This window comes from Dendrobates tinctorius, unplaced genomic scaffold, assembly GCF_039654945.1.
Source record: "Dendrobates tinctorius isolate UK_male_01 unplaced genomic scaffold, ASM3965494v1 ptg000007l, whole genome shotgun sequence".
Lineage (NCBI taxonomy): Eukaryota > Metazoa > Chordata > Amphibia > Anura > Dendrobatidae > Dendrobates > Dendrobates tinctorius.
Window position 1 is genome coordinate 22,818,747 of NW_027361675.1, and position 26,742 is coordinate 22,845,488.

General features: G+C 43.7%; 1 protein-coding gene across 4 annotated transcripts in view; it reads left to right on the forward strand.

Annotated features, from left to right (window-relative positions):
* STPG1 (sperm tail PG-rich repeat containing 1) overlaps positions 1–26,742 on the forward strand; it is a 179,954-nt gene that overhangs the window by 26,505 nt on the left and 126,707 nt on the right. For 3 of the 4 annotated variants that reach the window (XM_073572565.1, XM_073572583.1, XM_073572573.1), the window contains exon 2: positions 22,173–22,287. In XM_073572565.1, the coding sequence (XP_073428666.1) occupies positions 22,173–22,287 (115 nt within the window). Of the gene's footprint in view, positions 1–21,232; positions 21,326–22,172; positions 22,288–26,742 lie in introns of those variants that run through there. The other variant, XM_073572593.1, reaches the window with a different exon arrangement.

Genomic DNA, 26,742 nt, shown 5'->3' on the forward strand with positions numbered 1-26,742 from the left:
GCAGACTGCTGATAGGTCACTGATCCCTTAGTGACCTGCCTTCTAGTTTACATAATGAATATTATATATATTGAAAAAAAAAATCAACTGCAGCAGGCAGGCGCTCTCGGCGGCGCCTGCACTGCAGCATGATCGCATGTGTAATGTGCAGTTCATTCTTTTATATAAAATGGCGCTGGCTGCGCCTGCGCAGTAACAGTTATCAGCGAACTGATAGCTGCTACTGCGCAGGCACGGGCGGCGCCATTTTAATAGAGGAAAAAAAATGTCCTTCTCCAAGATGGCGGCACCTACGCAGTAGCAACTATCGGTGATCGCAAAGGGGAAAAATATGGAGAGCGAGTAGCATTGAGGAAGAAAATATGGAAAGAGGGCAGTGTGTAGGGTATAGAATGGAAAGGGAGCATTGAAGGGGGGAGTACACTATGAGGACACATAGTGAAGATGTGTGGGGGACACCGAAAATGTGGCAGTTTGAAGATAAGGATAGTGAGGGAAAGTATTAAGGAAGAGATAGCGTGAAGTGGGGACAGTGCAGGATATATAGCTCATAAGGGAAGACAGTGTAGCGATAAGGGTATGTTCCCACGGTCAGCAATTCAAGAAAGCCCATGATTACTATGCGTTCTCCGACACCCGCGGTTTCCCTGCAGAGATGGACATGTGGCGTGTTTTTCCAGACCGCAGCATGTCTGTGTATTTATCTTGCGGAGATGTAAGTCTTCAAGATAACTTTCACCCGCACAATGAATTGGACGCTGTGAATCTGCACAGTTCAATGAACATGTGCTGCATCCAAAGCGCTGCCAGTTACTGACCCTGTGGATGTAGCCTTATAGTTATTAGGGAGGACATTGTGGCGATTATAATTCATGGGGAAGGACAGTTTGGTGGTTAAAGATCATGTGGAGGATTGATATGGATCGTAAATATGACAATGTTGCGGCTATAGCTCTTAATAGCGAATGGTGTCGGTGTTGTAGTTCATATGTGGGACGGTTTTGCAGCTTTAGTTCATTTAGGCAGATTGTGTGTAGGCAATATTTTATAGGAGAGGACAGTGTGAAGGAAACAGCTGACGTGCCTGGAACAGTCGTGGGTGGAATCGCAATCCACTTGCAGCTATTATCTAGTTAAATGCCGCTGTCAAACACCGACAGCGGCATTTAACACGCTTCCGGCCATCGGGCCTGAAATCCGACCACCGGATCTCGGGTCACCAGTGGGTTGGCATGACAACCAGAGGTCTCCTGGAGACCTCTATGGTTGTCAGTGCTCATTGCAAGTGAGTAATTCTGCTACATAGAGGCAATCTGATCATCACCTCTATGTAGCTGAGCCAATCGTGTTGTGCCAGCTTCTAGTCTCCTATGGAGACTATTGAAGCATGCCAAAAGTTAAAAAAAAAAAAAAAAAAAAGTGCAGTCTAATGTCCGCGGACTCTGACAATGAAGAGGATGGAGATGCAAGAGCATCAGTTGTGATATGCTAATAATGACAATCGACTCCAGCTCTGCTGTGAGCGTGATCCAAGTTCCAGTGCTCTGTGTTCCGATCCTCTCGCAGCAGACAATCGGAGCACAGGACTGGAGGAGACAGAAAAAGTAATTTCTCCATCTCCTCTGTTGTCGGCCTCTGTGGGAATCACACTACATTCGGGTGACATCCAAGTGCATAGTGATATTTCACACACACCCATAGACTTGTATGGGTGTGTGCCATCTGAATTTCGCATGCAATCGCAACATACTGCCAGGCTTTTTTTCAGTCCAATCTTCATCCGATCGGAGCTGAAAAACAAAATGCAGATGACCACACAATAACATTGGTCAGAATACAATTTTTTTTTTAAAATTGGATTTCATTCGTCCAGTTTATTTGCTTATACTGTAACCTACTTTTTCAATTCCTAGTAAAGAATTTTTATGGGGGTCATGGAGTGACTGTGATGTCCACTCCAGAATCTTACAGGGCTTCTTTTGAGACCAAGCCATGGTGGACTTTGATGTGTATTTATGGGTTTGGGATCATTGTCCTGTGTGAAGGTCCAGTGATGCCGAAACTTCAGCTTCCTCACAGAACGGATGATACTTTCTTCAAGAATACTTCCTTGTCACTTTATTGAAACAATCTTGCCCACTACGTGTTGCAGGATTCCAATGTCAGAAGCATTTACTATGCGCCTTACTGTGCTAAATAAAATCACAGTGCCTGCTGCCACCAAATCTTGCTGAAGGTCCTTTGCAGTCACCCAAGAATTTTTGACAACCTGGTTCTTCAGGAAACTTGTGCAGCTGATGATACTTTCCTTTTTCGGCCACATCCATGTATTCTAGCCAATAGTCCTTTAGGCTGGTTTTACACGTCCTGATATTTACCGGAGATATCAGTGTCCGTGTGTGTACTACATGCGGCAAACGTGGCAACCATGTGCTGCATCAGGACCACACGGACGGCCGCCAGGGAAGAAGCGCTACTCTAAACCGCTGTCCCCCGGCGGCAGGTGCTGAAGCTGGTTGTCATCCATTCTCCCCTGCTCTGCCATGATCAGCTCGAGCAGAGGAGAAGGAATGAATGAAAAACTGACCTGCTGTGACCTCAGGACCGTAAAGAATGCAAGTGATGAGGTCACTGTGTCAGAGCTTGAACTGCCGTGACCTCATCACTTGCATTCTCCAACAGTCCTGAGGTCACAGCACATCATTCATTTTCCTCTGCTCACTGGCAGAACAGGGGAGAATAATGACAGCCCCGTTCAGCTCCTGCCACCAGGGAACAGCAGTTACAGTAGAGCTACTTCCCCGGCGGCCGTCCATGTACATGGAGGACAGTGTGCACTACGTTTTGGGGCCAGTGTTTCCCGGAGAAACGCGGTCTGTGAAAACACTCTGACATGTGCGTAGACCCATTCATTTGAATGGGTCTACGTGTGTCATGGTCTCCGATACATGAGAAAATTGTCACCACATGTATCGGAGACACTGATGTGTGAAACCAGCCTTAAAGGGAATCTGTCACCCTATTTTTCGCCTATCAGCTGCCGGCATCAACATCAGGGGCTTATCTACAGTATTCTGTAATGCTGTAGATAAGCCACCGATGAAACCTGAAAGAGAAGAAAAGCGAGTTATATTATACTCACCCAGGGGCTGTCCGGGTCCGATGGGTGTCATGGTCCGGTGCCTCCCATCTTCTAACCGTGACTTCTTTTTTGCTTCCTGTTGTTGCTCCTGCGCAGGCGCACTGCTCTGTCCTGTTGAGGGCAGAGCACAATACTGCAGTGCGCAGGCGCAGTACCTCTCCCGGCACCTGCGCACTGCAGGACTCTGCTCTGCCCTCAGCAGGGCAAAGCAGTGCACCTGCGCAGGAGCCGCAACGGGAAGGAAGAAGATGTCACTGTTAGAACATGGGAGGTGCTGGACCGGACCAGGACCACCCCTGGGTGAGCATAATCTAACTTATTTTTCTTCTCTTTCAGGTTACATCCGGGGCTTATCTACAGCATTACAGAATGCTGTAGATAAGCCCCTGATGTCGGTGCCGTCACCATTAAAAGGTTAGTTTACTTCAGTTCTTCAATACACAAAGTGAAACTCGTATATTCTGTAGAGTCAATACAAACAGAGTGATCTATTTCAAGTGTTTATTTCTGTTAATGTTGATGATTATGGCTTACATCCAATGAAAGCCCAAAAGTCATTATCTAAGTAAATTAGAATGCTTTATAATACCAGCTTGAAAAATGATTTTGAAATCCGAAATGTTGGCCTACTGAAATGTATGTTCAGTAAATGCACTCAATACTTGGTCGGGGCTCCTATTGCATCAATTACTGCATCAGTGCGTCATGGCATGGAGGTGATCAGCCTGTGGCACTGCGGAGGTGTTATGGAAGCCCAGGTTGCTTTGATAGCAGCCTTCAGCGCATCTGCATTGTTGGGTCTGGTGTCTCTCATCTTCCTCTTGACAATACCCTATAGATTCTCTATGGGGTTAAGGTCAGGCAAGTCTGCTGGCCAATCAAAAACAGTGATACTGTTGTTTTTAAACCAGGTATTGGTACTTTTGGCAGTGTGAACAGGAGCCAAGTCCTGCTGGAGAATAACCTTTCCGTCTCCAAAAGCTTGTCGGCAGAGGGAAGCATGAAGTGCTCTAAAATTTCCTGGTAGACGGCTATTCTGACTTTAGTCTTGATAAAACACAGTGGATCTACGCCATCAGATGACATGGCTCCCCAAACCATCACTGATTGTGGAAATTTCTCACTAGACCTCAAGCAGCTTGGATTGTGTGCCTCTCCACTCGTCCTCCAGACTCTGGGACCTTGATTTCCAAATGAAATGCAAAATTTACTTTCATCTGAAAACAACACCTTGGATCACTGAGCATCAGTCCAGTTCTTTTTCCTCTTGGCTTCTGGCATTGTCTATTGGTCATGAGTGGCTTGTCATAAGAAATGTGACACTTGTAGCTCATGTCATGGATACATCTGTGTGTTGTGGCTCTTGAAGTAATGACTCCAGCAGCAGTCCACACCTTGTGAATCTCCCCTAAATTTTTGAATGGCCTTTTCTGAACAATCCTTTCAAGGCTGCGGTTATCCTGGTTGATTGTGCACCTTTTTCTACCACACTTTTTCCTTCCACTCAACTTTCCATTAATATGCTTGGATACAGCACTCTGTGAACAGCCAGCTTCTTTAGAAATGACCTTTTGTGGCTTACACTCCTTGTGGAGTGTGTCAATGTCTGCCTTCTGGACATTGTGAAGTCAGCAGTCTTCCCCATGATTGTGGAGCCTACTGAAACAGACTAAGGGACCTTTTTAAGCGCTTAGGAAGCCTTTGCAGTTGTTTTTGTTAATTATTCTAATTTCTTGAGATAATGACTTCTGGGTTTTCATTGGGTGTAAGCCATGATCATCAACATTAACAGAAATAAACACTTGAAATAGATCACTCTGTTTGTAATGACTATATATAATATGAGTTTCACTGTTTGTATTGAAGAACTGAAATAAATTAACTTTTTGATGATAGTCTAATTTTGTGAGAAGCACCTGTAGGATGGAAAACAAGAAGGTGAGAAGATACATTTAAATGTTTGGCTATGCCATGATGCACCAAGCGCCTCTGGTTTGTCAGCACAGAATGATTGTTCAACCAAGTCCCTTTAACGTTGAACATGTGATATATTCTTCGAACTGTATATTTGGGAACATCAAATGCTGGTGTGATCATTTTGTAGCCTTTAACTTGTTTGTAAAAGGCAGTGGTCTCTTCTCAACATTTTTGATCATATTCTTGACAACCCAAGATTAGTGAACTGGAGGTCATTACCCATGATGAATGAGCTAAATTCCTTAGGAATACTGCCAGCAGCTTGTTTCTGGTTGTACATCATGTTTACGACAGGTCATATTGGCCAAAGGTGCCCTACTTAGGACTAAAGACGTCTGTCATGGAGGGGTTAAATAATTCTGAGTTTGCATGGAGAAGCATTGTTCTTGTCTCATTGGTTTATTCGAAACAGGAGAAAGTTTGTAAATATTGTTAATTTTAATTTGCAATAGAACATTAATCATTTTGATTGCTTTTTTTATATACCATATTTTTTAAAGCATCTTGAAATTTAGTAGTTTTGGCACTGACCAATTGGCCTAATTAATAAACTAATCATTTCTGTTTTGTACAGGTCACTTCTTATTAGTTATCTCTTTTATCATCTCGGGCTGGATTGCAATAAAAACTATCATCTTTATACTGTACTAGCTGAAGAGCCCGGCGCCCTCAGAACACTATATATCCAGGGAAAGAGTGTTACCAAAACACATGAATATACTAAAGCCATTCAAGAAAATAAATATATGACTCATTTATGTAGCCTTAGCATTTATGGTCCATAATAATCCTCAAAGAAAAGTGCAATGTGCAACCATAATATGAAAGATATGTCCCTGCCGCCCCAACGCACGTTTCGTTAAGACGCCTCCTGAGGAAGTCTTAACAAAACGTGCGTTGGGGTAGCAGGGACGTGTTACCAGCACAATGTCATCTTTTATTAGTAAGTTACTTTGCATTTTCCTCCCAGCATATTACCTGGTCTTTAAGGATTTTTCTACTTGTAATCAGCTTCTTGTCTGGGGCTTTGTATTATGCTCTGTGCACTTTATACTTATTTTGTCCTGGATGCTGCTATGTAAATGGACCTTTTCTCTTCTGAATGACACATGTCTTTCATATTATGGTTGCACATTGCACTTTTCTTTGAAGATTATTATGGACCATAAATGCTGAGGCTACATAAATGAGTCATATATTTATTTTCTTGAATGGCTTTACTATATACAGCTCTGGTAAAAATTAAGAAACCACTTTCAAATGTTCAGTTTGTCTGATTTTTCTCTTTATAGGTATATTTTTGAGTAAAATGCAAATTGTTCTTTTAGTCTATAAACTTCTGACAACAAGTCTCCGAATTTCCAAGCAATACATTTTGTATTTTTTTTTCTGACAAGAAAAATGATGAAAATTATTAAAAAAAAGCAGTGCTTTCAGACCTCAAATAATGCTAAGAAAACAAGTTCATAATCATTTAGAAACAACAATACTAATGTTTTAACTCAGGATGAGTTCAGAAATCAATATTTTGTGGAATAACCATGATTTTTAATCACAGCTTTCATGCGTCTTGACATGCTTCCCACCAGTCTTTCACACTGCTTCTGGTGCAAAAATTTAAGCAGTTCTTCTGATGGTTTTTGACTATCCATCTTCCTCTTGATTACATTCCAGAGGTTTTCAATGGGGTTCAGGTCTGGAGAATGGGCTGCACATGACAGGGTTTTGATGTGGTGGTCTCTTAATTTTGGCCAGAGCTGTACATGTGTTTTGGTAACACTCTATCCCTGGATATATGGTGTTCAGTAGTTTGATTTTATTGTATTCTTGGTTCTTATTTAATTAGTAAAGTATTTAGTTCAAGGATTATACTCTCTTGGTGATAATTTATGCACCATTTTTTGTCTATGATATAAACTACCCCATAGACTATCATAAATTCGAGTTCTATCTGTGAAAAACACGGATTTAACTCATAAGTGAAAAACTGAAGTCTGAGTGTAAAGCGATGTCCTTTAACCAGTTGCCGAGGAGAAGCATGTGGCACAGGGGCCCAATATTTGCGACTTTTCAGCTCTAAAAACAATGGTGTAGTAGTGCCAACAAGGATGTCATTGCATTATTTCACGAATGGTAGCTAAAATCGAGAAAAATCTGTATCAATAGGCCATGAACACAATAGTCTACTTCAATTTCACTATGCAGTGTGGTTTACTGCTCTCGTAGGCCTCATTTGGTGTCCATTTTTCACGTATCTGTTCTATTCATGTTTTTTGTATACAGAACAGACGGTTGACATATCCTTGTTTTCTCGTGGACCATTTGTCTGCAAAAAATCACCAATTTCGGTCCATTTGTGATCCAAGTCCCTGATCAAAATCACAGTAGAATTCTATGGGTCTGTGAAAAATCATGGACCGCACAGGGATGCAATATATATATATTTTTTTAGCATACAAGAAAATCACTGTTAAATTTAAATAAACTGGCCAAACAGTGACGAATGTCTGATCTAGCAGATTGAAGAAAATTGTCTGTGAGGCCTTAAAGAAGTTGTCCACTACTTGGACAACTTGTTCTCATACCCCTCGCTTGGCCCCATAAAATAATAAAGCTTATACTCGCCTCCTGTGGCGGTGCCGTTCCCGTGGTGTTGGCACTTACTCTCACAGGACTGTTATTGTAACACGGGAGGCCAGTGCCCAGTCAGTTCTGGCATCACTATCCCCGCCTCGGAAAAATCAAACATGAAAAGGAAGTTTGCGCTACAGCTGAACTCTTCCTGCTCAATTTGACAGGAGGTAGGGGCAGTGATGCCAGCACTGATTGGGCGCAGATGTCGTGTCACAACAACCGCACATGAGCCTTGGGAGAACAAGTGTGTCACCTGCACAAGAGGTGACTGTAGGCTTTATTATTTTATCTGGGCCAAACCTTTTGATCAAGAAGGGATTTTTCTAGTAGTAGACAACCTCTTTAAAGTAATACCAATATACCAATAATACCAACAGGTGTCTAGACCTTCCTCCCCCAAAGAAAAAAAAACATCCAATATTTGAATATAGATCTCAGATTAGACTCTCTAAATAAATACAGAACCTAGAGCCGACTCGCCAGATACTCCCCCCCCCCCCCCCCTTCTGAAAGAAGGAAAACAAGTGAGTATCTGCACTCACCACCCCCAACTACCAGCACCTCGCCTCATCCAGTATGTGCACGACCAACTCTTCTCTACTACAAGCAGTCAGGCCGTGGCACTTGGGAGACTTACCTGCTCTTCTTTGTGTCAGAGAATTGGAAAGTATTCGTAGTGGGGCACATACAGTCATGGCCAAAAGTATTGACACCCCTGCAATTCTGTCAGATAATACTCAGTTTCTTCCTGAAAATGATTGCAAACACAAATTCTTTGGTATTATTATCTTCATTTAATTTGTCTTAAATGAAAAAACACAAAAAGAATTGTCCTAAAGCCAAATTGGATATAATTCCACACCAAACATAGCAAAGAGGGTGGACAAAAGTATTGGCACTGTTCGAAAAATCATGTGATGCTTTTCTAATTTGTGTAATTAACAGCACCTATAACTTACCTGTGGCACCTAACAGGTGTTGGCAATAACTAAATCACACTTGCAGCCAGTTGACATGGATTAAAGTTGACTCAACCTCTGTCTTGTGTCCTTGTGTGTACCACATTGAGCATGGAGAAAAGAAAGAAGACCAAAGAACTGTCTGAGGACTTGAGAAACCAAATTGTGAGGAAGCATGAGCAATCTCAAGGCTACAAGTCCATCTCCAAAGACCTGAATGTTCCTGTGTCTACCGTGCGCAGTGTCATCAAGAAGTTTAAAGCCCATGGCACTGTGGCTAACCTCCCTAGATGTGGCCGGAAAAGAAAAATTGACAAGAGATTTCAACGCAAGATTGTGCGGATGTTGGATAAAGAACCTCCACTAACATCCAAACAAGTTCAAGCTGCCCTGCAGTCCGAGGGTACAACGGTGTCAACCCGTACTATCCGTCGGCATCTGAATGAAAAGGGACTGTATGGTAGGAGACCCAGGAAGACTCCACTTCTTACCCCGAGACATAAAAAAGCCAGGCTGGAGTTTGCCAAAACTTACCTGAAAAAGCCTAAAACATTTTGGAAGAATGTTCTTTGGTCAGATGAGACAAAAGTAGAGCTTTTAGGGCAAAAGCATCAACATAGAGTTTACAGGAGAAAAAAGAGGCATTCAAAGAAAAGTACATGGTCCCTACAATCAAACATGGCGGAGATTCCCTGATGTTTTGGGGTTGCTTTGCTGCCTCTGGCACTGGACTGCTTGACCGTGTGCATGGCATTATGAAGTCAGAAGACTACCAACAAATTTTGCAGCATAATTTAAGGCCCAGTGAGGGAAAGCTGGGACTACCTCAGAGGTCATGGGTCTTCCAGCAGGACAATAACCCAAAACACACTTCAAAAAGCACTAGAAAATGGTTTGAGAGAAAGCACTGGAGACTTCTAAGGTGGCCAGCAGTGAGTCCAGACCTGAATCCCATAGAACACCTGTAGAGAGATCTAAAAATGGCAGTTTGGAGAAGTCACCCTTCAAATGTCAGGGACCTGGAGTAGTTTGCCAAAGAAGAATGGTCTAAAATTCCAGCAGAGCATTGTAAGAAACTCATTGATGGTTACCGGAAGCGGTCGGTCGCAGTTATTTTGGCTTAAGGTTCTGCAACCAAGTATTAGGCTGAGGGTGCCAATACTTTTGTCCGGCCCATTTTTGGAGTTTTGTGTGAAATGATCAATGTTTTGCTTTTTGCTTCATTCTCTTTTGTGTTTTTTCATTTAAGACAAATTAAATGAAGATAATAATACCAAAGAATTTGTGTTTGCAATCATTTTCAGGAAGAAACGGAATATTATCTGACAGAATTGCAGGGGTGTCAATACTTTTGGCCATGACTGTAGTTATGGATTTTCTGAACAATACATCACTGCCACTCTGATAATTAAAGGGGGATATCCAGGACTTTGTAAAAACAAAAGATGCTAATGGCCTGCTTGTTGTGCTTGGCACCATTCTTTTACAGCACGGAGTGGTCACAGACCGCTACTGCTGGTGATTTAGCTGCTTCTGCTGACATCACGTCAACAGAGCGACAGCTTATTTTCCTCTCTGCTCTGTTGACAGGAAGGCATTACCGACGTCACGTTGATTGACAGCTGGTTCCACGCTGCTTAAAGCCCCCTTCACACATCAGTGTCTCCAATATGTGTGATGACAGTTTCCTTAGGTACTGGAGACGCTTACACATGTAGTCCCATTCAAAACAATGTGTCTGCGCACAAGTCAGTGTGTTTTCACGGACCGTGTGTCCCTGTGCAAAAAATGTAGACATGTCCGTTTTTTGCTGGTAGCACGCTACGTAATACATCCTGCACATATGCTCACTGAGGACACATGGGTGACATCTGTGTGTTATCAGTGTGGGAAAAGCTGTACAGTTAGCGCTGTTCCCAGGTACCATGAGCTGATTTCAACTCTCATCATTGTCACCTGTTCTCCCTGCGATCATCACCACCAAGAGACGTCGATGAGAGTTGGAGTGAGCACCCGCTGTCTGTGTATAACACGCATTAAATAAATAAATAAATTCAAAAAATAAAGTGAGGTACCCATTATTTTTTCTATACAGCTGAGAGAAAGCAGACACTTGGAGGGCTGGTGTTAATATTCTGGTAAGGGACCAATAACCATAAATGTTCCCAGCCTATTAATAACAGGTCACAACTAGTGTTGAGCTTTCCGATACCGCAAGTATCGGGTATCGGCCGATATTTGCCGTATCGGAATTCCGATACCGAGTACCGATACTTTTTTCATATCGGATACCGGAATCGGAAGTCCAAAATGCAATGAGCCACTTTTGTGGCTCTGATTGGCTGCCGAAATGACGTCATCATGATGCGCCGTCAGTTCGGGCCTTCGGGGGGGGCTGTGCCGACTGTCCGGGGGTCTGTACCGGCCTGCCGGTGGTCTGTGCAGGCTCCGGTGATCTGTGCCGGCCTGCCGGGGGGGCTGTGCCGGCCTGCCGGTGGTCTGTGCAGGCTCCGGTGGTCTGTGCCGGCCTGCCGGGGGGCTGTGCCGGCCTGCCGGTGGTCTGTGCAGGCTCCGGTGGTCTGTGCCGGCCTGCCGGGGGGCTGTGCCGGCCTGCCGGTGGTCTGTGCAGGCTCTGGTGGGCTGTGCCGGCCTGCCGGTGGTCTGTGTAGGCTCCGGGGGGCTGTGCCGGCCTGCCGGTGGTCTGTGCAGGCTCCTGGGGTCTGTGCAGGCATCGTCCGATGGGACTACAAGTCCCATCGGGCGATGCCTACTACCATGACAGTGATTGACACATTAGCCAATGATGGGACAGTAGTAGTCCCATCATCCGGCTAATGTGTTGAATGTAAAAAAAAAAAAAAAAAAAAAATTTACATGCTACATACATACAACATGCATACTACATGTAACATACATGCTACATACATGCTACATACATGCTACATACTACATACATGCTACATATATACTACATACATAATACATATATACTACATGCATGCAACATACATACAACATATATACTACATGCATGCAACATGCATACTACATATATACTATATATACTACATGTAACATACATACTACATATTACTACATGCTACATGCAACATACATACATAATACATATATACTACATGCATGCAACATATATACTACATGCATGCAACTTGCATACTACATATATACTATATATACTACATGTAACATACATACTACATATATGCTACATACATGCAACATACACACTACATGCTACATACATGCAACATACATACTACATACATGCTACATACATACTACATACATACACTACATGCATGCAACATACTACATATATACCACATGCATGCAACATGCATACTACATATATACTGCATATATACTACATGCATACTACATATATACCACATGCATGCAACATGCATACTACATATATACTGCATATATACTACATACATACTACATATATACCACATGCATGCAACATGCATACTACATGTATACTGCATATATACTACATGCATGCAACATATATACTACATACAATACATACATATAGACATACAGTACATATAACATAGAGTACATACTCACCGTCACTTGTCACTTTGATCCCCGAAGCCATTGTCGCCTGAGGAATAAATATCAAAATAAAAAAACACCAATATACTTACCCCGATCCGCAGAAGTCCACGAGGGTCCCACGTCCATCTTGCGTGGAGAACAGCAGCATCAGCTGATGCTACTGTTCTCTACCAGCTCCAGGAATACAATGACGGAAGGTAGGTAACCTTCCGCACTGTATTCCTCCACCACTGTAAAAAAGTCCCTAGTCTCACTTTATGCCATTGCTGCGTGAGAATTTCCCACGCAGCAATGGCATAAAGTGAGACTAGGGACTTTTTTTTTTTTACAGTGGTGGAGGAATACAGTGCGGAAGGATACCTACCTTCCGTCATTGTATTCCTGGAGCTGGAAGAGAATGGTAGCATCAGCTGATGCTGCTGTTCTCCACGCAAGATGGACGTGGGACCCTCGTGGACTTCTGCGGATCGGGGTAAGTATATTGGTGTTTTTTTATTTTGATATTTATTCCTCAGGCGACAATGGCTTCGGGGATCAAAGTGACAAGTGACGGTGAGTATGTACTCTATGTTATATGTACTGTATGTCTATATGTATGTATTGTATGTAGTATATATGTATGTTGCATGCATGTAGTGTATGTAGCATGTATGTAGTATGCATGTAGTATGTAGCATGTATGTAGCGTGTATGTAGTATGTTGCATGTATGTAGCATGTAGTATGTATGTTACATGTAGTATATATAGTATATATGTAGTATGCATGTTGCATGCATGTAGTATATATGTTGTATGTATGTTGCATGCAGTATATACAGTATGTATTATGTATGTATGTTACATGTATGTAGCATGTAGTATGTATGTTACATGTAGTATATGTAGTATGCATGTTGCATGCATGTAGTATATATGTTGTATGTATGTTGCATGCATGTAGTATATACACTCACTGGCCACTTTATTAGGTACACCTGTCCAACTGTGTGTTAAGACTTAATTTCTAATCAGCCAATCACATGGCGGCAACTCAGTGCATTTAGGCATGTAGACATGGTCAAGACAATCTCCTGCAGTTCAAACCGAGCATCAGTATGGGGAAGAAAGGTGATTTGAGTGCCTTTGAACGTGGCATGATTGTTGGTGCCAGAAGGGCTGGTCTGAGAATTTCAGAAACTGCTGATCTACTGGGATTTTCACGCACAACCATCTCTAGGGTTTACAGAGAATGGTCCGAAAAAGAAAAAAAATCCAGTGAGCGGCAGTTCTGTGGCCGGAAATGCCATGTTGATGCCAGAGGTCAGAGGAGAATGGGCAGACTGGTTCGAGCTGATAGAAAGGCAACAGTGACTCAAATTGCCACCCGTTACAACCAAGGTAGGCAGAAGAGCATCTCTGAACGCACAGTGCGTCGAACTTTGAGGCAGATGGGCTACAGCAGCAGAAGACCACACTGGGTACCACTCCTCTCAGCTAAGAACAGGAAACTGAGGCTACAATTTGCACAAGCTCATCGAAATTGGACAGTAGAAGATTGGAAAAACGTTGCCTGGTCTGATGAGTCTCGATTTCTGCTGCGACATTCGGATGGTAGGGTCAGAATTTGGCGTAAACAACATGAAAGCATGGATCCATCCTGCCTTGTATCAACGGTTCAGGCTGGTGGTGGTGGTGTCATGGTGTGGGGAATTTTTTCTGGGCACTCTTTGGGCCCCTTGGTACCAATTGAGCATCGTTGCAAGGCCACAGCCTACCTGAGTATTGTTGCTGACCATGTCCATCCCTTTATGACCACAATGTACCCAACATCTGATGGCTACTTTCAGCAGGATAATGCGCCATGTCATAAAGCTCGAATCATCTCAGATTGGTTTCTTGAACATGACAATGAGTTTACTGTACTCAAATGGCCTCCTCAGTCACCAGATCTCAATCCAATAGAGCATCTTTGGGATGTGGTGGAACGGGAGATTCGCATCAGGGATGTGCAGCCGACAAATCTGCGCCAACTGTGTGATGCCATCATGTCAATATGGTCCAAAATCTCTGAGGAATGCTTCCAGCACCTTGTTGAATCTCTGCCACGAAGAATTGAGGCAGTTCTGAAGGCAAAAGGGGGTCCAACCCCTTACTAGCATGGTGTACCTAATAAAGTGGCCAGTGAGTGTATGTAGTATGTATGTAGCATGTATGTAGTATATAGCATGTATGTAGTATGTTGCATGTATGTAGCATGTAGTATATATGTAGTATGTATGTTACATGTAGTATATATAGTATATATGCAGTATGCATGTTGCATGCATGTAGTATATATGTTGTATGTATGTTGCATGCATGTAGTATGTATGTAGTATGTAGCATGTATGTAGTATGTTGCATGTATGTAGCATGTAGTATATATGTAGTATGTATGTTACATGTAGTATATATAGTATATATGCAGTATGCATGTTGCATGCATGTAGTATATATGTTGTATGTATGTTGCATGCATGTAGTATATATGTATTATGTATGTATGTTGCATGCAGTATATATGTAGTATGTATGTTACATGTAGTATGTATGTAGCATGTAAATTTTTTTTTTTTTTTTGCATTCAACACATTAGCCGGATGATGGGACTACTACTGTCCCATCATTGGCTAATGTGTCAATCACTGTCATGGTAGCAGGCATCGCCCGATGGGACTTGTAGTCCCATCGGACGATGCCTGCACAGACCACCGGCAGGCCGGCACAGCTCCCCGGCAGGCCAGCACAGACCACCGGAGCCTGCACAGACCCCCGGAGCCTGCACAGACCACCGGCAGGCCGGCACAGCCCCCCGGCAGGCCGGCACAGACCATCAGAGCCTGCACAGACCCCCCGGCAGGCCGGCACAGCCCCCCGAAAGGCCCGTACAGACCCCAGAGAGGCTGTACAAGGCAAAAATAGGGTTTTTCTTATTCCGATACCGGAAGTCCCATAGACTTGAATGGGACTTCCGGTATCGGAATCGGCGATACCCGATATTTTTTTTAGATCGGCCGATCCATTCCGATCCGATACTTTTAAGTATCGGACGGTATCGCTCAACACTAGTCACAACTGTTTGCTTTGCCTTTACTGGTTATTAAAGGTGGAACCCCCCAAAGACAACAGTGAACAGTGTGAGCCCGCAGCTGCAGAGGTAAAAAGTTGTGCATCCAGTCACTGGCGTCAGCTGATGGGACTGCTGCTCCCATCAGCCTACACCTGCTGCAGCTAATAACAGCGAGAGTATTCATCATCCAGCGCCTGCGCTCTAAATAATTGGAAAAAAAAAAACCGGCATGGGTTCCCCTGTATTTGTGATAACCAGCCAGGCAAAAATGAGAGCTGCCGGCTGTAACCCTCAGCTGTCAGCATTAGTAAGGTTGATTATCAAGAATAGAGAGGTCCCACGCTGTTTTTTTTTTTTTTTTTAAATTACTTTAATAAATAATTTGAAAAACCGGTGTGGGGTCCCCCCCCCAGTCTCAGGCTGGTAAGGGGCCCCAGCCTAAAAAAAGCAGCCAGCAGCAATCCAGAAAAGACACATCTATTAGATGCACCAATTTTGGCACTTTGCCGGGCTCTTCCCTGTTGTCCTGCAGCGGTAGCAAGTGGGGTTTATATTTGTGGAATTGATGTCACCTTTGTATTGTCCGGTGACATCAAGCCCATGGCTTAGTAATGGAGAGGCGTCTACAACATAAGGCCACATTTCTCATGTCATGTTTCTCATGTTATTATGAGCAACCTGCATGGCCTAAATGTACTAACATCGCTTGATGAACTGCCGCTCATCAAGCACATCTGGGACATTATTAATCGGTCTTTGCAAAGGGAGCTCCCATCATCAGATCTTGATTATTTTTGGGTGCAATTAGAGTGTTGAAACATTCTTCAAACAACCATGAATAACCTCATTGATAGCATGATGAGTTGATGAGTTGTGTAAGTGCGGGGATTTCTGTGTGGCGCTTATACTGGATGCTGAATAAATTGAGATCTTTTGAAAAAAATTTGCTTCCATCTTTTCCTAATTTGCAGATCATTAACTTCTCTACTCATCCTGTGATTTCCACAGCTTCACAAATTCTCCTTCTTTGTGTTGCAATTTCAACATTAAGGAGTGTGTTTTCCTACATTTTTGACATTAGCAAACCACACTCTTTTTGCCCAATAGAGTAAACAATTTAGTACATCAAAATGGCCACTATCGTGTTACAATGACAAACTCATCCTAGCTTGTTAATTGGAGAGGTACCACAGTGATTATGTCCCTATGCACAATAAGGGCAGTTTCACACGTCAGTGTCTCCGGTACGTGTAATGACAGTTTTCTCACGTACCGGAGACACTGACACACGCAGACACATTCGAATGAATGTGTCTATGCAGATGTCAGCGTGTTTTCACGGACCGTGTGTCCATGTGCAAAACACGCTGACATGTCCGTTTTTGTGCAACAGCACGGATAACACGGAGCCATACAAGTCAATGGGTCCATGTAAACATGTACCGCACACGGATGCTGTCCGTGTGCATTTTTAAAAGTCAAAGGGTTAACATTGAAACTAATTTTTCAAATACACGGACACGAACACACGGACAGCACACGGATGGTACACACGGACATACAGATAGCACACGGATGGCCTCCGTATGCACACGGACACGGATAGCTCCGGTACCGGAATTATCTGGACGTGTGAAACTGCCCTAAGGGCGATTTGCTAATTGAGGGCATTTAGGAATTTAATGATTTTTCCCCAATTTTCTGATAACCCTTTTAAGGCTGAAGCTTTTGATACTGTGGAGGTGTGTATGTAAGAGCCCCGTCACACATAGCTGTGTCAAGTTTTGTGACACAACAGCGATCTCACCAGCGAGATCGCTGTGTGTGACAGCGATCAGCAACCGGCCCCCCTGCCGGTATCGCTGATCAATGTAGGAAAGCCCTGGACATTTTTTTTGGTCGCTGGTCTCCCGCTGGCCAGCACGCATCGCTGCGTGTGACAGGCGGGAGACCAGCGATCAGCTGGTAACTAACGTACACATCGGGTATCTAAGGGACGAGCGTCCCTTAGATACCCGATGTGTACCTTTGTTACCAGCGCGCTGATGCAGGGAGCTGGTAACTAACGATACCCGATGTGCACCTTAGTTACCAGCTTCCTGCATCAGCGCGCTGGTAACTAACGTACACCGCGACGCTGGGCGCTCGGCGTCGCTGTGCTGATCGCTGGTGAAGCTGTCTTGTTTAACAGCTCACCAGCGATCACATAGTGACTTACCAGCGATCCTGACACGTTGATATCGTTGTCAGGATCGCTGGTGAGTGGCTATGTGTGACTCCAGCTTAAGGGTACCGTTACACTTAGCGACGCAACAGCGATCCTGACAACGATACGACCTGATAAGGATTGCTGGTACGTCGCTACATGGTCGCTAGTAAGCTGTCAAACAGGCAGATTTACCCAACAATGCAGCAACGACCCAGCGATCTGTATAACGACCTCGGCGGTCGTTAGGTCCTTGTCACACAGCAGCGCTTCTGAGACTCCCGCCTGCGTCCATGATTTCTGAGTCGCTAATGAGGGTCGCTCGTCGGTGTCAAACATGGCGATGCGCGCTGGCCTGTGGGATGCCAGCAATCAAAAAATGGCCCAGGACATTATAGCACGATCAGCGACATCGCAGCAGGGGCCTGGTCGCTGCTAAGTCTCACATGTAACGAGATCGCTGGCGAGGTCACTGTTGCATCACAAAATCGGTGATGCTTTAGCGATCTCGCTAGCGATCTCGCTATGTAAGATCGGGCCTTTAGAATAGCTATTTTCTGCAGCTACATCTTACCAAATATTTCCCATACATAATTGTACCTTGAACCAAAGGTTAAATAACAAAAATGACTAATGTGCTGAACACTTGAAGTAAAATTCAGTGCTTCCTCCATGCTGTCACTAGAGGGCAAGGTTGGACCGTAAAATGCTTTTATGACAGGCGTAATGTAAAACTACGCATTTCTGTCCTCAGGCAGGAGGGTCATGAGCCCGTGTATATGATTTATTATTAGGAATGTCTAAATGCAGTCTCTTGATGTAGCAAAATACCCCCCAGAAAGACAATAATTTAAACATAACCTCCATAACTCGGCTATTCTATATATATACAGGAAATTTGTGAGAAAGTTGTCACTTTTTAAAGAACTTTGCAAAAATTTTAGGCAGGTGTGGAAAGCAGAGTAAGAATGTTTTTAAAAAATAAAAGTGTTAATAGTTTATTTTTATCAATTAATACAATGCAGAGGGAGGAAAAAGCAATCAAAATCAAATAATTATTCAATAATCAAATCAATATTTGATGTGACCATCCTTTGTGCAAGTGTAACTAAAAGAACTGATGCTGTTTGAAGGCAGTTTTTGAGGGAACGAATCATGGAATATTGTTCCAAACATCTCGGAGAACTATCCACAGATCTCCTGTTATGTAGGCAGTGAGCAAATCCTTCTCTCTTTAGGATATCATAGACAGACTTGATGATGTTAAAGGGAACCTGTCATGTAAAATAATGCTATTACCATGCAGGTATGGGGTTAATCTGACACGACGAAGCGTAGAAACTGAAAGCCCTGCTTGCTGGAAGAAATTAAATTTTTCCCCCCCAGCAACGTTCAGCTTCCAATCATAGAGGTGGTGCCGGCACAAGTTCATTCACCACTCAGTGTATAGTGAGTGGCAGCTGTAACCACGTCCTGGGACTGACTGACAGCAGCTCATCATTAGGGCTGGATGTCAGTCAGTACCAAGTGCTCGATTACAGCCACCACTCTCTATACACTGAGCGGTGACTGAAACCATGCTAGCACCACTCCTATGACTGGAAGCAGAATGCTGCCGGTGGAGGAATAATGTTAATTTCCTTACGATGGCTGGACTCTCAATGCCGGCGCCGCACAGTGTCAGAACACTGTTAACCTGCAGATTAACCATACATCTTCAGGTTAATACGTTATTTTATAATAGGGATTTCCTGTTAAGAGCTCTGTAGGAGCCATATAATCACTTCCAGGACTCCTTGTTCTACTTTACGCTAAAGATAGTTCTTGAAGGCATTGTATTAAGTTTATAAGTGCTCTCCAATCCATGGAATAAGGGTATAACTTCCCAATCTCTAGGGATCCACCTGCTGGGACCCTTACCAGGCCAGGGCTCTTCAATGGAGTGGTGGTCTATAATGTGCACCCATGCTCCATTCATTTTTTTTTATAGGATCATTTTGAAATAGCCAAGCACCACGTTCAGCTGATCTTCGACACTCCCATTAAGAATGGATGCAGCAGATGTGCGCATGATCAACCACCAGTCCATTCATAAGAGATTTTTCAAAACTCCAGTTCTTGTGATCAAAGTTGGTCCCAGAGTTCGGACCCAAAGTTATTGGGAAGTTATCCCTTATCCTGGGGATATGGGATAACTTCCAAACTTGACACAACACCTTTAACCCCTTCCTAACAGCCGCCATACATGTACGATGCAAGTCGGGAGCGGTCTCGGAGGCATTCTGGCAGTATCTGCCTCTTATAAGCAGCGGGTAGAGGTGCGCTCACTTAAATTCTGCTGTCATTCTGTGATATCGGCATTTAAACCATGTTGTACGCTGTTCCATGTGCACTTAGGATCCCCCGATGCGTTTGCGATGTGTCGATGAGTTGCTAAGCAGGCAAGGGGTCTTCTGAAGAACCCCGTGCATGCCATGACAGTGCACTTCACTTGGAAGCCTTCTGCAGTGATGCTGCAACAACAGCAAAGCCACCGCCGAAGCCGCCTCAGGAAAGTGACTGCCAGAATTTTCCTGAAGTAGCTTCTGAGAATATTTGAGAGCCTGCCCTGATCTCAAATTGTCATTAGTCCATCCGTGCATCAGAAATTGCTTATAGAGATTACTCTGGGGGTGGTGACATGGAACTTCCTATAGAAAAGTCCATACCTCCTCTCAAGGGTTCTAGGGTGAAGAATTCAGAATCCTTTAGACTCCGCTCACTGGTTTACCATATTCTCACATGCTTTAGCATTCAGAGGGTGCTTGTACCAACAATGTCACACACTATAGAGTAACATATAATTCAAACAAGAGGTGAAAAAGGCCCTGTTCACAAGAGTTAGGCTGTTCACACTTTGCATTTTTTTTTGCATGTCACTTCTTTCAGCATTTTTTCAGTGTTTTTGCAGTGTTCTTTCACCCATAGAAAGCAATGAGCAAGTGAGATAACGCAGCAAAAAAGGCAGGTATCAGGTTTTGTCGTGTTTTGGTTCATAAACCTTACGGAAGTTAAATCATGATTTTTTTTTTTTGGGGGGGGCACTAAATGAGAGACAATAAAAATGCATGCACAAGAGACAATAAAAATCAAGTTACTAACTAGTAAAAATGCAACCAGCTATATGAAAATCCTTGCTGTTTGGTATGTACCTTAGTTTATGTGAAGTTTCCTGTAGATCTCTGGTAAATCGAGGATGCCTACAGCCTAGTCATATGAACTCACTTTTCAGGATTACTAATGTACCGTATATCTGTCAGTTAATGAGTTTGTCAGTCATAACTAAAACATATCTGAAAACTTATTGTATGATTTTGAAGCTCTAGTTTTGAGCTACTTTAATGCAAACTTACCCTTTAGACTTGTTCTTGATGGCAGTCGGTATTCTGTAAAATGCAAATTGTATCTTCAGGGAGGAAGAGGACTTTAAATGTAATGCCACCTATTGGATGAAACAATCCTAATAGGCAAGAACATTGTAATAATGTGGTAGTAGCCTATTTGACGACTAGTCTTGCTACATGAGTTAAGATAAAAGTCAAACCAGACTCTCCATTTGCAGACACATGTTTTGGTGTGTTTTCCCTTCCCCAGTGCCAAGCGAGAGGTTTGATTTGGCTGGATGAGAGGCCTCTGATGGATATTTAAGAATTAATGTCTTTCCTTGTGGAGAGTTCCAAGCTTGAGTACGGTAAGTTAGTTTAATAATTTACTGTACATGGCCTGTAAGTCTCTTCACACCGCTTGGCACTCTCCACAAGGAGAATCATTTCCCCTTATTCTGTAATGAAACATTGATGGTTAGGAATATGTTTCCTGTTGTTGCTTGTATTATATTCACATTTCTGAATTACTAAGTGTATTATTATCTAAATGTTTCTGAGGCTAAGGGATAAGGTTATATCAGGGTTTGCTATATTTGTACTTACTACTATATCACAGTGCTACAGATGGTTGGTGAACTTTTATTAAGTACATCACAATGTCAAATTAAATGTATCATGCAGAGACAAGTATAGAAAATTGGTGGAGTCTTGCGTTAGCCCATCCATGGTCTCCCAGCTGCTGTTATGCAACCAATTGAGTTTCTGCGATTGCGTTGCTGGGGCCCAATGACTATGACAGAGAGACCTGCATTCCCGGTCTAACTTCTTAGATGCCATGGTCACTGTTCACCACATAGTCTAAGGGGATTAAACTGCTGCAATCAGAGTTGGCTCCAACCGACCAATTATTGCTGAATGTTTACTGTGTAAAGCAGCTGGCACCCAATGGATATGGAGCATACTCAAAACGTGAGCCTACGCCATATAACGTAGATCTTCCTTTTCTACATAAAATGTGGAATTGTGGAGAAATAGCTGGAAGCCACTAGGGCTGCTCTGTTGTGGCCTACGGCCATTGACGGTACATCACTGATCTCATACTCAAGATGTTATAGAATATTGAATCTTATTTTACTAAACGTATATTTAGTGTATATTCAAAAGTTTTCCCTTACTTACTGCTTTCTTTTGACTGTTTTGTTAAAAATTCAGGATGCCTACTACTGCTTCCTCCATTCCAACGAAATATCAGACTGTGTATATTGCTGCATCAGAAAAGATGGGATTCAATTCAAAGTCATTAAGATTTTCCAACAGTCTTAACCAGGTAACTTGAATGTGTTTCTGTTGATATATTCATGTTTTATTTAAATCATTCCTATATTTGATGGGATGGCAGAACATCGTAGTAATGTGGTAGTAGCTGTTCCGACAAGGACAGCTACCACGTTCTGCCATCCTTTCAGCTATAAGTATATTATTCAATCCGAGGTTCTGAAGAAAGTCTATTGCCAAGACTGAAATATGTTACGCACGCAGGTGGTGCATGTGGTTCTTGGACCCACTGTATGACGGGGCCAGGCTTGCCTAGGAGGGGCAACTACCTGGTGTTCATTGGAGCTCCTGATGGTAGAGTCAGACTTGAGCTGCACCACTCCTAGGCAGTTTCCAGCATTGCAGCTGCTGAGGAGTCTGGTATGCAGGCAGGGTTAGGACTTTGGGCTCTGTTGAGACTACTAGATACTGGATCCTCTGCAGAACGATTACTGACACGGACAAAGACTTAAGCTTTGTTCAGATTACTAGGTTCTGGATCCTTGTGAATAATGGCTACTGACGCAGAGTACTCGGATAGGCACACATTTAGACACACAGATCTCGGATACTGATTCAGGTATTGCCGGAGTGGCTTCAGAGTTCAGGACTGGCCGCACAACGACCACTACCTAATGATACTTTGTTGCTTGGCACCTTCCTTTAGGGGAGGTACCTTTTATACAAGATATGTTCCATCTATTGGCTGGGATCCATTTTGCAGGTGTACTCTTTTACTAATTGCCCTGCAGCCAATGGCTGGGGCATTTTACTATGCGCGCATGCTGCCCCTTTAAGAGCAGGGGATCACGTGCGCACACTAGAGACACCTCCCAAAAGTGTGGTGCACAACACATGGAGACAGCATGCAAGGGCCATGCCACATGGTTGGGGCGGTAAGTACCCACTTACGCCCCTCTTTTTCAAGCCTTCGAGGACTTTCTGCAAAGAAATTGAAGGCCGACATGTCTTCACCGACTCCCAGGACTTCTCTTCATGACCACGACTTCTCCTGTCCACTAGAAGAAAAGTGACTTCTCTCAACATCTTCATGACTAGGATGCTTCTCTCTGTCAAGCCACCCTCAGCATAAGATAAAGTGGGCGTAGTACCAGGAGCTTGGCATTGGCAAGTCACTCTCTGTTCGTAGAGCTGCCACCACCTTGAAGTTTTCTTCACTAGACCACTTAGAAACTGAAAATACCTCCTCACAACACCCTCACCAGATACTGAAGCTGTCGGACTGGAATCTGACACTGACTCTTCACGGCTTGTAGTACGAACTTTCCCGCTGAGTCACAGAGCCTCCACTTGCCACGGATACAGTGACAGTCATTAGTGAAGAGGGAGTACTCTCACCAAGGGCAACCTCTCCTACTGGCCTAAAGCTTTGGAGTTTTTTTAGACTTCTCAGGACAAAGACCATCAGGATGTTCCACACAACCGCAGTGATACTGCAATACTTTCTCATGGCATAGTTCCGGCTGCTGCACCGCTAGCTAAACACTGTTGACCTTCATAGATTCTGCATGGGTAGCTGCCTTAGCAGGCTGAGGAATAGGTGGTCTTTGGAAGGGCAGAGCCAGACATGATGTTTTCCTCACATGCTTCACCACTCTGGGCTGCTCCTGGAATTTGGGAATGGAAGATGTTACAGAAGACTCTAGATTCGGCTCCCCGAAGACCTTTTGGAAGGCTACCATGAGGGCCTGCAGGTCCAAGGTCATAGGAGCCCCGTTTTCACATAGGGGTTGATCAATGCTAGAGCATCTCCTGCTAGATAGGACACTAGGAATCCTACCTTAACCCGTTTGGAGGAAAACTGGTGACCAGAAATCCATAGTGCCATCACTGCTTTAGGAACCCACTTCACTTCTTCGGATCCCCTTAGTACTGTAGTGGATCAAACAGGAGTCCACTCCACTCCAGAAACAAGTTTTAAGAAGAATAGTCACTGCTCACTGTGCCATGTGGTTGGACTTGCCTAAGAGGGGAGTAGCTAAGCGGCTACCTGGTTTTCATGATGATGGAGTCAGACGAGCTGCAGGTAGCCTTCATAAACCACTCCTAGGCACTCCCCAGAACTGCAGCTGCTGACCCCAGGAGTCAGGTACACAGGCACAGGTAGGACTTTGGGCTCTACTACATACTGAATCCTCTGCAGAACGGCTTGTGACACAGACACGTACTCGGGCTCTGTTCAGACTTCTAGGTTCTAGATCCTTGTGAAGAACAGTTACTGACACAGAGTACTTGGATAGGCACACGTTCAGACACACAACAGTTACTGACACAGAGTACTTGGATAGGCACACGTTCAGACACACAGGTCTTGGATACTGATTCAGGTACGGTACCGCTGGAGTCACTTCAGAGTTCAGGAATGTCCGCACACGGACGAGGGAATATGGGTTCAGGGCTGGCCACACAAGGACCAATGACTGTGTTCAGCACTGGCCTCACAAGGACCAGGGACTACGGGTTCAGGACTGGTCACACAAAGACCATGGACTTCTGGTTCAGGAAACTGACCACACCAGGACCAGGGTACCTTACAACTCATTAGTAGACTACCACACTACCTAATGATATTTGGTTGCTTGGCACCTCCATGTAGGGGAGTGTGCCCTTTATACAAGATGCCTCCCAGCTACTGGCTGGGAGCCATCCTGCAGGTGTACACTTTTACTAAATGCCTTCCAGCCATTGGTTGGGGACATTTTACTATGTGTGCTTGCGCTGCATCTTTAAGAGTAGGAGAGCACACTCTAGGAACGCACAACACATGGGGACAGGGAGCACGCCAGGGATCACGTCGCGTTGCCGGGGCGGTGAGTACGCTGGCATCCCTGCATGGACGGGGAAGGGAAACATGCAGGGGTGTCGGCAAATAGCGTTACAAAATGTCACTTATGTACTGTCAATGACTTGCCCAAAGGAAAATTTACATTGTAATGGATCTACTGGGTACTATTTTCATATTAATTTGCAAAGTGGAATTCTACTCATGCACCATGTATTATGTTCTAATGTCACGTAAAACAATGGAAACTATTGTTTCAAGGATATAAAGCCTGTGTGGATTCCTGTAGCCATAATGGCAGTGATGTTGCCGTGCACTTTAAATAGCCTTTTTTTCATAGAAACAGGCCACATGATTAATAGTTGTTTTACTTCACAAAGCTCTCTTTCCATCTGCGTCTCACTTTACTTTAATGGGATCTGTCGGGATTCAATCACGGTGTCATGCGCTGTTTTGTACTGTATTCCAACACAGATGTGAACATGGCTTACCAATGGATCGTATTTATTCAAAATAGAGAAGATTGATAAACTGTAAGCTCATCCTGGATTTACAATGCTTTATCAGTGGCGTTAATTGGCCATCGATCAGCTACTTGCTTGCTGAAACAGACTGCATTTAATTTGCACGCAGAACAATCATTAATACATCGCTCTATGTGCATAGGTTGCTATTGTTCTCAGCAGCGCAGGTCCTTTTACACAGTACAATCTTCAGCCGACAACAACCTCGTTTCACACAAAGCATTGTGCTCGTTCATTGGGCAGTGCACGATTATCAGAAAAGTAAGCTTTGCTAAGATCCCATGTTCACGATTAGTGATGAGCGAACGTGCTCGGATAAGGTGTTATCCGAGCATGCTCGTGTGCTAACCGAGTGACATCGGCGTGCTCGAATAATAAGTTTGAGTCTAACATCTGGCAATCTCTGCATGTGTTGCCACTGTCGAACAGCCACGAGACATGCAGGTTCAGAGACTCAAACATATTCGAGCACGCCAAAGTCACTCTTTTAGCACCCGAGCATGCTCGGATAACACCTTATTCGAGCATGTTCACTCATCCCTATTCACAATCATCGTCTAGTGTAAATGCACACATACTCGCCAAAACACTGTTATCAGTAGGTGACGCTCTAACTTCCTTAATTTCTGGTGTGCCAATGTTGTGGGAAATGCTAGATACATGGATAAGACTGGGTTATATGAGCAGTCATAAATCATTGACTTATATTTTTCAGTACTTCCTTCTAAACTTAAAAAACACTAAACATATTTCTGACTAGGGCAAGGTGACAACTTTTGTAATGCAATCTTAGGAGCACACCAGTGGTAATACCTTGATCTCCATTTTGCATGATTTAGGAAGTACAGCTTTCGTTACCTTGAGTCATACTTTAATAGAAGTGAATTTGAAAGGCTGTGTGCTTAGCTTCTTTCCTGTTGCTTGGGACTGAAACATTTCTATTGTAAGACTTCAACCCCTGGCAAAAATTATGTAATCACCGGCCCTTCCTGTTTTGGAGACATATTGCTTTAAGTTTCCGATCTTGACGCTTTGATGTCTTCCTTGCTCTACCAGTATGTTTGCCTTTAACAACCTTCCCATGTTTTTTGTATTTGGTCCAGATTTTAGACACAACTGACTGTGAACAGCCAACATCTTT